General features: G+C 42.0%; 1 protein-coding gene across 4 annotated transcripts in view; it reads right to left on the reverse strand.

Moving 5' to 3' along the window:
* LOC146681070 (plakophilin-4-like) overlaps positions 1–15,211 on the reverse strand; it is a 79,011-nt gene that overhangs the window by 19,982 nt on the left and 43,818 nt on the right. For all 4 annotated transcript variants that reach the window (XM_085448380.1, XM_085448378.1, XM_085448376.1 and 1 more), the window contains exons 8-10: positions 7,062–7,232; positions 6,118–6,319; positions 5,311–5,443 (exon numbers count right to left, since the gene is read on the reverse strand). In XM_085448380.1, the coding sequence (XP_085304506.1) occupies positions 5,311–5,443; positions 6,118–6,319; positions 7,062–7,232 (506 nt within the window). The remainder of the gene's footprint in view (positions 1–5,310; positions 5,444–6,117; positions 6,320–7,061; positions 7,233–15,211) is intronic.

Consider the following 15,211-nt stretch of genomic DNA (forward strand, 5'->3'; position numbering starts at 1 on the left):
AAGGTGAGGGGGCCTGCTGCCTCCAAGTAGAGCACATTTCATTCATAATGTTGTAAATCCAGGCCCATCATGTATTCATGATTTGAATCCTGGGAAATCCCAGAAATGCACCCTCGACAAAGTGAATCTGTGAACTAAGGTGGAGGTGTGTTAGGTTATGTTGTCGCGATCCTCGAGTTGGGGGATGGGTGTTCATACTGGAGTGCAAAATTAAAACCAATGGAAGATGGACAAGAAAAGTTCAAAGCCATCAGGTGCTCCGTTTATAAAAATGAGAAAAGAGGAGGAGGAGAAACGAGCAAAAGATACAGATAAGCAGATGTGTCATTGGATAATGGCAGGTCATCCTGAAACAATCAGAATCAGAATACTTTATTAATCCCTAAGGAAATTATGTGAGTTACAGTTTCTCCAAGAAGAAATGGTAAAAATAGTAACAGTAACAGACTAAACTCCAAACAATACATTATGTTACAGATTTCACACATTTAAGAAATAGCACTAATATATACAGATCACTCAGTTATATATATATCAAGGATTAACAGAGGTGATTATAAATATCAAGAAAATTGATGAGAATATTCCAGAGTAGAAAAGAGCACGTGTTCAGCACAATATTAGTCATTGTCAATTCTTGATTTGTCCTGTTCTCATCGTGTGGAGAATTATGATGGCTGTTTGGTAGCCGTTTGCATACAATGCAGAATCTCTCTCTCTTCATGTATGTGTGTGTTTCTCTGGTGAAATTCAGTATGGCTCCAACAAGCTTTATGTTAATGTACAATCCATAATATGTTTTGTGTGTGTGTGTGTGTGTGTGTGTGTGTGTGTGTGTGTGTGTGTGTGTGTGGGGGGGGGGGGGTGGGTGCTAGGACCGCCACTGTTTGAACCAATACCAAACTGAAAGAGCAGGGACACAACTGGGGAGACAAAGGTAAATAAACATGGAGACAAGGCTAACTTCCACGGGAGACCCTGAGGACAAGACACAGAGACAAAAACAAAGACACAAAAGGAAACTAACAATATCAAACAAGAACCAGACATAACCTCAGAGACACTCGGAAGAACTAAACTTGAAACTAAGCGGTAGAAGAATCATGAGTCCATAACAAAACTTGATTTTGGACTTTGACACTTGAGCCTTTGTATGGACATATCTTTGAAAAGGTAATTAAAAAGAACAAGATCAGAAGCTCTGATCTCTTATGCTGTTTACAGATGTAGATTGGTTAACCAGTTCGGGGCAGATCAGGTGTAGAGATTTGTCTTTCTGCCTAAAAAGCACATTTAAACAACTCATCTTCAATCTCTCTTTCCAGATATCACCCAGTTCTTTAAAAATTGTCTGAATGGTTGGGATAAAAAGTACTACACGCCAGAAGATAAAATATGCATATCTGATTTTGGAGGGAACCGTTACTTCAAGGTGGAAGCAAATGGAGTAGAAACACTGGTTTTCAGGCTTGTAATAAGTCACTCTTCATCAGTTTGTGCTTTCTGATCGGGTGCTGCTGGCTGAAGACAGAACGCTGAATAATCACAGAGCTTTCCCCTCCTCAGCTTCATATTAGAGAAAAGAAATTCAATCAGAAGGCAGAAATGGGAAATAAAAGCGTTTTCTGTGCCTCCTGGATGAGTTTCAGATTTATGTCTTACACACATAACGGGATAACTGTCACGGTTGCGCATTAGTTTCAGACTTTAACTGTTTGCATACGCACAAGGTCACCGTTAGTGTGGCATGCTCACAGGAGGAGAGATTAAAAACACACGTAAAAGACGGACGTATCAGTCGTTAAATGAATTCAAAGGAATCAAACAACTGTCAGGATGAATGAGCAGCAGTTTTAGATCTATTTGGTAACCATCCATGCAGTTTCTTTGGACCTGTGCAAATGTTTGAAGGTGATTTTGATGGTTACATTTAACCCGTCCGAGACTGAACCTGGATTTAACTAAGCAAACACAGATGACGGTCAAACTATAGAAAGTTTTTGAAAATGAAAGAGCAATAGAAAAATAACTTTTGAAGCACATTATGACAACTTTGAGTTTTAAGATGTGTTCTTACAAACAAAAAAACCCAAAAAAAAAACATTTTAAAGACAAAAGCACTGATTTTATGTGCCGATGAGTTTCTGAAATAGTTTGGAAGGGAACCAGGACACAAAGCTGCAGACGCTTCTCTGTGCTGTGCTCAGAACTTTCTCTTGTCATCTCGAAATAAACCCCATCTCAGGAGAGCTGCATGCGCTCCCCGATTCTCTCCGACTCCGCGTTCAAACCGTCATTGAAAACATTTGTTTCTGGCTAAATGAGCAGGCTTGTGTCCAGGCTGCTCCAAAGGCTAATTAAAAGCTCATCACCAAACAAACCCAAAGGCACTAAAATGGCTCTCACGCGGAGCCGCGCCGTCCTGTTGACGTCATTTAATGCACGGGAAGCCGAGCAAAGAAAGAGAGCGAGCGCGCGTCGGAGCGCCGGCACATTTGGCACCGACGTCACTTAAAGTTTTGTTGGAGCAGATGGCGCTTTGGCTCCAAATTTGGCAGCAGGCATCAAAAAAAAAAAAAGAAAAGAAAAGAAAAAAGAAAAAGAGGAAGAAATAAAACAAGATTTTGATTCCTGTAAGCTGAGAATACACTCAGAGACGACACAGGCATACAAAGGGAGAAACAGGAGTCAGAGCAAAAGAGCCACTGAAGGTGGACTCAGATGGTTGCGACTAAGAGAAATCCAGAAATATCTGAAGTATCAAAAAAGACTGAAAATATCAAAACATTTTAATTTGCTTAATTTTCACGTTTATTTCTTATTTATTGTTATTTATTTATTCAGAGATCTGTGTGCCCTTTTAGGGATTTGTCTTGATTTGTGTTGATGTCTGATTGCCTGATCAAGGATGATTATCTCCTGTGGGAGATGCAGTTATCTTACATCTGATGCTCATTTCTCTGTATATACAACGCTCAAAAAATTTCATGAATGCACTGAAAACACATCGGATATGAATGGGAAAAAAAAATCATGCTGGATATCTATAGTGGTACGAGCTGGGCAATGTGTCAGGAGGGAAAGGATGCCTCATCGTTTAATGGGTGAATTTAAAGATACCTCAAAATGAAAAGATGATGTGGCAGGGTACTCTATTTTGATGAAATTTCATGGCAGCAGTTCAAGATGGTACTCAGTAGTTTGTATGCATGCCTGACCACATAGATGGTGTCCTGGGGGTTCTTCGCCCAGACCTGGAAGCAGGGCACCACTGACCTCATGGACAGTCTGAGGGGACTGAATGGACCAAAGATCAAAAGGTGTTCTTTTGGATTTAGGTCAGGTGAGTGTAACAGCCAGTTTCTTCATCCCACAGGAACTGCCTGCAAACCCTTATGTGGTATGAGGCCGGGCTTGGTCATGCACCAGGAGGAACCCAGAACCCACTGCACCAGCATAGCACTCCTGACAGTCGGTCTAAGAACTTCATCCCGATACCTAATGGCAGTCAGGGTGCCGTTGCCTAGTCTGTAGATGTCTGTAGGTCCCTCCATTAATATGCCTCCCCAGACCATCACTGACCCACCACCAAACCGGTCATGCTGAACGATGTTACAGGCAGCATAACGTTCTTCACAGGTTCTCCAGACCCTTTCACATCTGTCGCATGTGCGCTGTGTGAACTTGCTCTCATCTGTGAAAAGCACAGGTCACCAGTAGTGAACCTACCAACTCTGGCATTCTATGGTAAATGCCAATTGGGCTCCACGGTGCCAAGCAGTTAGCACAGGGCCCATAAGAGCATGTCAGACCTTCAGGCCACCCTCATGAAGTCTGTTTCTGATTGTTTGGTCAGAGACATACTCACCAGCGGCCTGCTGCAGGTCATTTTGTATCTCTGGCAGTGCTGCTGTTCCTCCTTACACAAGGGAGCAGATGCTGGTCCAGCTAATGGATTAAGGGCATTGTACGGCCCTGTAACTGCCTGTCTCCTCCATGCTCTTTAGACTGTGCTGGAAGACACAGCAAACCTGGCAATGCCATGACTCCACCAGGAAGTCGGCCTACCTGTGCAGCCTCTGTAGGGTCCAGGTATCTCCCCATGCTACAGTACCAATAGTGACCCTGATGCTGGTAAATGCAAAACTAGTGAAAAAATGAATAAACAAACAAAGAAAACCTATAAAAGATGAGAGAAAACCATTCATGTTGTGGGGAGTGTGTCATGAACCAGAATGTTCATGACACACTATCCTGTGTGCCTATCCTCTGAAGCCTGTTAGCATATTTATTGTTATACTGCTTTTCACCCACATCAGTACTTCCCTGCATAGGGAAGGAGGCGTTACAATTACTGAGATCAGCAGCAGACTGATCTGACTGAGGTTTAGAGTTTATAAATATGTGATAATGACACGACTAACATATTTTACAGCAGTGAAGCAGAAGTTCTAACTGAATGATGCAGAGAAGGGCCGTCAGGTTAGGCAGGATCCTTTCACTCTTCCACTCAAGAGAGTGTCTGTTCCTCTCTATCAGCCCGTCCCAGCAGCTGCACCATTACTTGCAAAGAAAGCAAACTGTGCACTTCATAACTGTGGGATTTTGAACAGATGTTTCCTGATCCCCCTCCCCCCCGCCCAACAACAGTGTCACCTCTGCTGTCAAGGGATGAAGACCGCTGAAAGTCAGTTTCTGATTTGACTGTTTGTCCTGTAGATGCATCTCCTCTAACCCTCCCCTTAAAAACTGCACTCTGGATAATCCAAACACTTTTTGAGACAGCTGCCTGTCACTGTCATTAGGAATGTCAGTCTTACTAAACATGCTCATTCTGCTGGCACTTCTGGGGAACACTTAGTTTTATTTTACCTCTTTTAGTTTTAGAGTGTTCTGTTTTGCTAACTTTAATAATGTCGATGTGCAGCATAAAAGGTGTGGATCACTGTGCAGAGAAAAGCACCAGTGTTCATGTTTGCAAACTGGAACCAGCTTTTACTCTATTAAATTGATGTTTTAAAATTAACGAGTGATTAGACTTGCTAGTATTTCAACGGATTAAGATATAATTCTTTCTGCACCGTATACAATGAAATCCCTTTAATCCTGTTTAAATAGCTTGTCCTGTCCCCGACTGGAACTCTTAATGGGTTCTTCCTGATGTTTTTTGGACAGGATCAACATTAATTAGGTCTCAGCACAGCTGTTTTTGAAACCTTTAGACACGGCAGCAGCGACTGAGTCATATCTGTGACGTTTGTCTGGTTATTTTTACCCAGACAGACTGCCCAGCATGTATCATCCCCTTACCTCCACCTTGACCCTGTTGTCTCCGTAGCACAGGTGCTGCAGGTAGGCGGCGGCGTTGGCTTGGACAGAGGGGAAGTGATGCTGCAGCATGTGGATGACCTCGGGCAGCTCGGGGTCACGCCAAGCAAACTCCCTGATGGGAAACAGAGAGAAAAGTCTCCATAAGGGTGGCTCACCTTCTACGCTCAGCCATTTTTGGTTTATTTGTGCGGTTTTGTAGCATCTTGGATTCATTATAACACTTCTGACATTTTTTTTAATATTTAGCTATTTTCTATTTTCAGAGGATTTATCCTTTTGATTGCCTGATATTTAACAAGTAAATCAGCAAATAAGCAAACAAACTAGGATGACTGAGCAGAGCATTGGATGGTGCTGAAGACATTCCCACGTATATTGCAAGCATCTACTATGGGTTTTAGCAATTTTGTAAAAATAAACACTCTTTGTCAAGTAACAGAATTTGAATAAATTGAATACCCACTCTGTGACCACCTACATCACTGTGTAAAAGTTTGAGTGATTTGTGTGTTTATATTGCTCATCATCAGCAAAAACGGGGGCCAAATTAATTCAGTGAGCTCAAACAGCCAGACTCCAAAAACAAAAAATCTACGGCCAAGAGATGAAAAAGAAGTCCTGCAGCAGATGGCGAGGCCCCAACAGAGGCCTGCAGACAACACAGAGACAGCCTAAACCCCCCCAAAATAAAGACTGTGGCAAGCTCTCTCACATTAATACACCAGTATACATGCTAATTAAACTGTATTGTACTGAGAAGAACTGGTGGTTGGAGACTTTGAGTACCTGGGGTCCTTGTGGATGCTCTCGATGGACGGGGTTCGGGTGACCACCTGGTCCACCAGTCCAGAGTGCCTGTGTGAGTAGACGGGCTCGCCGGGAACCCTGAAGGAGTCGACGTATACAGCTGCAGAGCTCAGCCCATAGCTGCTTCTTTGGTACGGCAGCGTGTTGCAATGGCTTGTGGTCCGAGGGAGAGTCCCCATTCCTAAGAAAATTAGGAAATTTAATCTGTGCTTTCTTTCATTCGCGATCAAGGATGTGTTTCTGGAGGCAGTTTACATCGTCAAAATGCCTCCAAGGTCACATAAAAGAGAAAGTAATATTCTACATTAAGTGCTTCAGCAGGCAAGGAGACGAGTCTCAGGCCAAACCTGTTTAAATCTTGACTAAACAAAACTAAAATGGCTCCTTAGATCCTCCACTATCAAACTCTACAGAGCTTTCAGCCTTAAATCATTCAGCAAAGACTTCAATTAAGAAGCTGCCGAGTACATGAAAGGTTTCAGCCTAATTAAAGTTTGACCTCGGGGAGCGATAGTAATAACAGTTCCTGTGCCTGTAAACCACGATTTCCGCCACAGATTTTAAAGGAATAATTTCTAACCAGATGTGAAACTGAGCTCCATCTCAACCTGGGGAAACAAGAAAAAATAAAAACTGGGTCGTCTGAGTAACTCTCTCATTTCAAAAAGACTGCTACCACAACCCAATACCACCACCAGCACTGCTACGGATATGATACAGATTTTCTGGGGCAGTTAGCATTTACTTCCTTTTGATTTCCAGTTAGATTTAGTGCTGAAATGTATTGATAATTCACAGTAAAACATAAATTTGATTTATTAGGACATAAAATTTGTTAATTTTATTTAAATAACCAACTGTCACATGCAGCTAGCAGAAATATTTCCTTATAAACAAGTCAAACTTCTGCTGATGTGCAGTACCTGTGTTTGTCCTGTAGAGGGAGCCCTGTGGGTCGTGGGTGGGGCTGTGGTACAGGGGGCTGTGGAAGGAGCGCTCGTCGAAAACAGGCGTCATGTGGCAGTCTGGAGACAACGCCGCCCTCAGCTCTGGATCAATTTGCCCGCTGTGACCGGCGTATGAGCTGTGGAGCCCTGCAAGTAGACAATTAAGCTTTTAAATAAACGTTATTTACACCACAGTAAACATAAAAATGTTTACTGAGGTGGCCTCCTCCATACTACACTCACAGAGGATGAGGAGACATCCTAATAGTGTTACCGGCAACTTTGTTAGGTACAACTGTTCATTAATGCCAAAGTCTTCTCAGCCAATCATATGGCAGCAACTTATTTAGGCATGCAAATATGGTCAAGTCACCCTTTATGGTGAATAAAGGTGATTTAAGCAACTTTGAATGTGGTACGATGGTTGGTCTGAATATTTCAGTAACTGCTGACTTACTGGGATTTCCACCACACAACCATCTCTAAAGTTTACAACAAACAAAACATCCGGCGAGAAGCAGTTCTCTGGGAGAAAATCTCTTGTTGACGTCAGAGCTCAGAGGACGATGACCAGACTGCTTCATACTGAAGGCAACAGTAACTCAAATAACCACTCGATACAACCAAGATATGCAGAAGAGCATCTTCTACACCAGGTGTGTCCAACTCCAGTCCTCGAGAGCTACTTTCCTGCAGCTTTTAGATGCATCCCGACTCCAACACAGTTGAATCAAAGGGTTGGATTACCACTTCAGCATGCCATCAAGTTTGGCAAAGGCCCAGTAATAAGCTATTCTGTCGGAACAAGGATGCATCTAACAGCTGCAGGACAGTAGCTCTCGAGGACTGGAGTTGGACACCCCTGTTCTACAGCAACAGAAGACCGCATGGAGCACAGCAAACTGAGGATTCACACTGGCTCACCAAAACTGGATAGTAGATGATTGTAAAAATACTGCCCAGTCTGATGATTTTCAATTTCTGCTGCAACATTTGGATGGTAGTGTCACAATTTGGTGTAAAAAGCAGTAAAGCATCCTGCCTTCTATGAAGGGTTCAGGCTGCTAGTGGGGTAATTGTGTGGGGGATATTTTCTTGGCACACTTAATACAAACTGAGCATCGTTTAATCACCACAGTCTACCTGAGTGTTGTTGCTGACTCTTTATGGCCTCAGTGTACCATGTTCTGATGGTACACCTCAAGGTACTCATGTCACTTGAGCTACTTCACATGTACTGTGTGCAGAAATACTGAAAAATGTGCAAGAAAACACAATGTCTAATATCTAAGAAAGAAAAAAGAAGCCCAGAGCTGCATGACACCAGCCTATCATGGTCACACATGAAATCGCCTCATTATCTGGCTCGCATGCTTGTCATCAACTTGTGAGACCGTGCCAATCCATACTGTTCAATACTCTGTATTTTAAGTCACCAGAAACTGTTGTTGCGCCTATAAAATGCATGAAGACTCTGGTCATTCAAACCGTGCTGTAGGCTCAGACACCAGCAAGTCAAACAAGTAAAGCAGAGGGTTTTTCCATCCTCCAATCTCAGAGCAGATCAGTTCAAAGAGTGCTCCAATTATAAAGAAGCTTTAGGGCATGAGGGGGGCAGCCTCGGCGGATCAGTCCAACAGCTGAAGCACACAATTTGCACTTAAAGCTGGTGATGAAGGAGCCATTTACTTCTGCAGTTTGCCTCTCTCAATTTACATAAATGTCCTAGTGAAAGAGATGGGCGCTCTGATCTCACATGGCTGGATGTATTTCTGAAAGAAAATGAAAAAAAGCCCTGTTCAATCTGGACCTCGGGGTCGTACTCGAGGGCTCTTCAATGGCCCATAAAGAGTGTGACCTTCAGGTTAGAGGATGCTAAAGCTACCAAATGTATGAAATGTGCTAGAACGACACAGAATCAGGTTTCAAGGGGTTCGCAAAGGCTTTTATCAAACATCGAGCACTGCAGCGGCTCCTAAACTGGAGATTACTACACTATTAATAATATAAAGACGACTGTGTCCTGTGTATAATTTATTACAGCTAAACTGTCAATGTCAAGGCTGGTTTGCATTGTTATAACTAGAAACCAAAATAGAATCTGAATAATTCCGTCCTCAACCCGCTTATCTGGTGAATAATGTAACAATTTCTCTGAAACCGGATTTATCTTTTTATCCATTAAGGTTTAAGCTAGTAAACTGGTGTCAGCGGTTTACAGCCGTTTCTGTCAGTTACTCAGACTACTTTTCGATATCCCAACCATTTAAGCACTCTGAGACACACTTTCACACACTAATCTAAAACCTTTAAAGTCTCCAGTCCCGTGGAAACTTGATTCAGCAGCTTGTGAAGCCTTCTTCAGCTGCCACATCTTAAAGTAATGTAGTAACAGCTCAAGGATGTTTTTTTTTCTTTTTTTAGCCATCTTGTTGCAGATTTGCCGCTAGGCCTGGGATAACTGGGATTCATTCACTAATATTTTAGTAGAAGTGTTCTTATCTTTCACAAAAAAATACATCTGTACCCAAAATTACCATCAGATTAATTAAACGTGCACACCTACCTATTTTATTCTTACCACAGCTGTATATGTGTGAATCAGACTGAATCTGAACCCACAGGCTTGTGCATCCTGTATACCACCATGCTCTCATCTCTCTAATTTAGGACAAATACATCCAATTCCAGGAGAAGCAGAGAAAATGGTGACGATGTTGCAAGGGAGAAGTCTGCACTGGCAACGCAAGAATAACGCAGAAGTCATTTTGAATAAATAAAATGAGACATGAGATGATGTGAGGTAAGGAATATTGGAGTATCTTTAAATGAAAAGCCTGCAGCTTTACATTTAGTGTTTTGTTGTCTTTACATGCATTTAGCACAAAATTTCTAATTCACTAAAATTTCAGCCATCTATCGACAACTTAATTACCATTTCAAACAATCTTTTACGTTGAGCTTTTAAAATCATTTATCCAATCATTTTAAACAATTTTATACATTTTTATGCTACTTCTAAACCCAATTTCAGCCACTTACCCAATAATTTTAGCTAAAATGCTTATTCACGGCTTTAAACCACATTTTTAAGTTACTACAAATTTCTACAATATCAGCCATTTACCTACCTACCTATTACATTTAGTATCTATTTGAACAATTTACACATTTACATTATCCATATATGGTTTTACACTATTTCATCTGCTGTCTTCAGATATCTGTCCATGTATGACTTTTAGCTAATTATGCTAAATCAGACATTGCGGATCAATCCTTGTTACATGAAAACAGATCCTTCCTGTATCTATTTTTCTGTTTTCAATCAAAAAGAGATCTGGGAAGACCAAAACTTAAAAATCTGAAGCATAATAATGACAGCGCTTATTGAAAAAATTATTTCCACAAAAAACAAACAAAAAACCAGCTCATCTTGCAGTTGCATTCGTGTTTTGGAGGCACACCGGGTTTCAGTACCTAAGCCACGAGTTTCACTGATCAGTAATAGCCTAATCTTGTATATCCATCTATTGCTTATCTCACTCGTGTAATCTGGGATTACGCTGGATCTGCAGGATAACCGGGAATAAGGACTTAGGCGACGTATTAGGCCACTTAGCAGCACTGCAGGATGAAAACCAGTCAGCTAGAGAATAGAAGGCATTTTATTTAGTCCACTGATTCTGCCTCCTACCCACACACAGACATAACGCGCAAGAAATCCTTCCATCCTGTTTTCACACATGCACAAACACAACAATAGCACGACACACAAGATGCACAAATGCATATTCATATTCTTGACACATATGCTTGAGCTGATGCACACAAAAACAGTGCAGAAGAAAACATATGAAGACTAGTACAATAAAGCCTTCCAGTGCAGCTGATAATCACATGCTGATGCTCCATGGGGCTTTGTGATAGAAACTCCCCTATATGGGTCAGTGGGAGCGGCTTAGTAAAGTGGCAGAGGGCAGGACGAGGCATAAATCTGTGTCGCTGCTGCAGCATCAGCAGCGCTTCTCCGACAGTAAATCCTCCACCGGCCTCGTGCAGGGAGGAAGCTGTCGATAACCAGTTAACAGGCAAGGAGCGGCTGCGTCCTAACGTTTCCAGAATACAAAGCTCACGTCCTTCAACATCACCACGGCCCCGGCGACAGAGTCAAACACGTCTAGTTCAAAGCCACTTTTGGGTCTGAAATGTGCTCCAAAGACGCCTCAAAGGCAGCTGTAAGCCAGGCTCATTGAACAGCCTGGCAGCAGTACAGAAATAATCCCTTCTCAAGTTTCTCAGCCAGCCTCGGCTGTCTCAACCAATCGGAGAGGCACAAAGTCAAAAGGTTGGCTCTCAACAGAAAGTCAGTCAGCTTCTCATCATCCACTTAGCGTTGTTATTAACTCTGTAGACTGACAGTAGCTGCTAATTTTGATGAGTGGTCAAACTAATTTCATCCCTCAAAGCTTCACAGTTCCCACAGTTCGCATAAAACAAAAGGAAATGTTTAGTGGCACTAAATGTGTTGACATTTCACCAGTTTTACTCTATTTTTAAAGGTTCCCACTAAATGACATATTAAACACAAGCAGGTTATTTATCAGGCAAACGGGCCAACTTCTGTTCTCCATTTTATCTCATTTTCAGAATAAGCACAATGAAGACGTCAAAACTGACACACTGAGCTATAATTAATAATAAAAATAATCACGGCGGCATGCATGAATGACAGACTTGCAAACTCACCCTGACTGCAAATCCACTCCTAGCACCTCATTAGACAAACTGAACTCACCTGGAGGCCCGTGTGTTCGCCAGTCTCTCGTTAGGTGAGACCGAGCTGGAGCGGAGCTGCGGTGACTCAAGAGTGAACTGTAGTTAGTTCTAACAAAGGCTCTGTGGTGTGTACTCACACTGAAAAGTACTCACTGCTTAAAAATATATAAATACACGGTGAGCTGCCAGACATCAGAGCAGCTTGAGATGATGAAACAAAGGTAGAAGCGTCATCTTTCTATCCACCTAGAAATGGTTCAGTTTAGTTTCAGCTTCTTTCCAGGCCCACATTTAACAAGCTCAAATCTGTTATGTAGACTTCCCAGCCTTACAAGTTCAAACTGAGCAGAAAGGTGATCCAAGTGACTTTGAGCGTGGCATGGTTATAGGTCAGAGTGTTATAGAAACTGCTGACCTACTGGGATTTTCCCACACAACCATCTCTAGCGTTTACATAGGCTGGTCTGAAAAGGAGAAAATATCCAGTAAGCAGCAGTTCTCTAGGTGAACACGCCTTGCTGATGCCAGAGATCAGAGGACAATGGGCAGACTGCTTCATGCTGATGACAATAGTGACTCGGAAAACCACTTATTATAACCAAGGTCTGCAGAGAAGCATCTTTAAATGCACAAAATCCCGAACCTTGGGCTACAGAGGCACAAAGACCACTCTAGGTGCCACTCCTGTGAAGAAAGTGAAGTTACAACTTGAGTCTCAAATCCTCCTGCAACATTCAGATGGAACAACCTAGAAGTGTGGATTTGTCCTCCCTTATATCGGCAGTTCTGCTGGTGGTGTAATGTGTGGGGGATACTTTCTTGGCATACTTTGGACTCCTAAGTATCATGTGACCATGTCCATCCATCTATAACCACAGTATCTTAAATCATCACAAAGAGAGTGGTGAGGGAGGCAGAGCCTATTATGGGAAGTGAGTTTCCTTTCTTCCAGAAGATGTACGAGCACTGATGCACTGCCCAGCCAACGGTTCATCAAAGGCGCTCACAACCTTAACCGCAACCTGTTCCAGGCCTGTAAGAACTCACATGAGCTATTTTCCTGGACAAAGTATGACTGTTTATTAATTAATTAATTGCCAGACGTATGTTCTTATATTTTTGCATTTGCATATATCTAAAATATGGTGTCTTATTAATTGTGATCTGCTAAAACATTTTCACCAACTTCTTACTTTTGAAAATCTGTGATGACAATAAAACCAGGTGAGAGTCTGAATCTGAGTGGGCTTCTCTGTGCGTATGTGTAAAAACTGGTAACGGGAATAGTAGCAGTAATAGCTGCTAAGATATGAGGTGTGATCAAACATCAAGCTCTGTTTCCAAATGACCTGAATTCTCTATAGAGGATCACAAATGGTGATGAGAGCTGGTTCAGCAGCTACAAATAAGCAGTTTTCATTGAACCCGATTCCAAACCCCCATAAAGACTGCATGTGACGACCTCCCCTGTACCGTCAATGACTAGTTTTGACATCTCAGTATAAATCAATAAAGATTAGAACAGGTTCCAGGATTTTTCAAGGGTAGCCCTGGTAAGCTGTATAGGCAGAGATCACCGTCACTAACTTCTAACGCACACGCAGTCGTTTTGTTCTGGAAAGTTTGTTCTTTTGTGCCTGAAATATGGAAACCACTCAGTTTAGAAAAGAGAAACACGGGTTACTTCTAGTAGACATTTAAGGGGGAAAGAGTTAAAGGGTTAGGATGTCAGCTGAGAAGCAATACCAGGAGCCTGTACTCCTGACATCATCGTCATGGATGGACTTCGGCTGTAACATTATGAGTTGTCTGAAGTAAAATATCTACACTGTCGTGCACACCATTGTGAGGTTTTTTTGCAGATACCAACATAATCATCGGTCGCTATTTGGACCATTTGCCGCATTTGCCTCCCTGCAGGTTTGGCCAAAAACAAAAGTCAAGTTTAAGAATCTCGATTGTGACAAACATTGCATATCCAGTGCCCACAGCAGATACACTGGGTCCAGTGTTTTTGTTTAGTTCATTTGAATCATCTATTTGGACTGTGGTTTGTAAATGGTTTACATTTACTTCATGTATGTTTTGGTGTATTTAGTGCTGCTACTTGCTCCTGGTTGCTTTAGAGTTTATTCCTCCCTCATTGTTTAATCCTCTCGTGTCTAGGCTCCCATGTTTATGCTGCGTTACAGATACCTCAGAACTCAGATGTTGGGAGTTAGCGTGCTCTTGAAAAAGTGAGGAAAAACAGGATTTGATTTGGTTCCTTAGCCAGGTAGAATCATTCAGGTATCACTAGCAGTAGAGCACAATATATATATTCTTTTGCACTTAAACACATTCATGACTAGAGCCTGGTCAGTGCTCTGCATATAGCTTATTGAGTGAAACATAAATGAACAACAGTGACGTTACAGGATAAAAGTTTAAGTTTTACCTCTGTTTATATTCAGTGGCACCATCTTGCATTGTTAACTCGGGGTTGCTGTGGCTGCTTCGTCTTTCTGAGTGGGAAATCTGAGGTAGAGGGACTTTCCGCGTTTCACAATGGGAACTTGGAAATTCAGATTTTCTCAGGAACTCACTGTTAGTTAATTTGTGTTTCTGCATTTCCTGTTATCACACTTGCTGTTTTACTTTGAGAGTCAGTGTTCTTGGTGCTTTGCTTTTAGTTTTGCTTCCTTTGTCTTTTCTCCTGTGATTTAGTTCTCCTGTGTCTCCACTTCCCTAATCACCCTGTGTCTATCTATTGTGTCTGTATTAACTTGTCCTTTGTTGCATCCTCCCACGAAGTAATATCTTTTCCTTGTTCCACGTCTCCCCAAAATTCCTAGTTTTTGATTGTTTGTTTCAGCTCAGCTCATGCCCTGTTTTTTATGTTCTAATGAAGACGTTAATGCTTGCTGTCAAAGTGTAACAGGCGCAAGTATAACAGGACATCTAAAAAAAAAAAACTAAAAAAAAAAACCATCTAAAAATAGCAGTGGAACTGAAAATGGTCCAGATGTGCAGGACAAGGTGAACTTGAAACTGATATGGGCAAAATTTAAATCAGGTATGGACTGCTCTCCAAAATTTTTCTTGCACAAGCCCTCTGCTAGATATGCTCCCACTGGGCATGTGCAGACTGATGGTGGTGAGACCACAGTTCATAACAAGCAGAAGTCAAGGTTCTTAGCATCCAGCAGCCTTCTGGTCAAACACTCCTCTATGAGTGTTACATGCAATATAAATCACTGTCGACCTGCTGCACTGCAACCCCTTGCTGCTTCTTTCTTCTGCTTCATATTCAGACCCATTGATACTAACGCGGTTTCCTCGCTCAGCCATCATTTTGCTGAACGGCA

This window comes from Copadichromis virginalis, linkage group LG23 (genome assembly GCF_057382275.1).
Source record: "Copadichromis virginalis isolate Kocher_CV1m ecotype Utaka linkage group LG23, C_Virginalis_male_GT1.1, whole genome shotgun sequence".
NCBI classification, from domain to species: Eukaryota; Metazoa; Chordata; class Actinopteri; order Cichliformes; family Cichlidae; genus Copadichromis; species Copadichromis virginalis.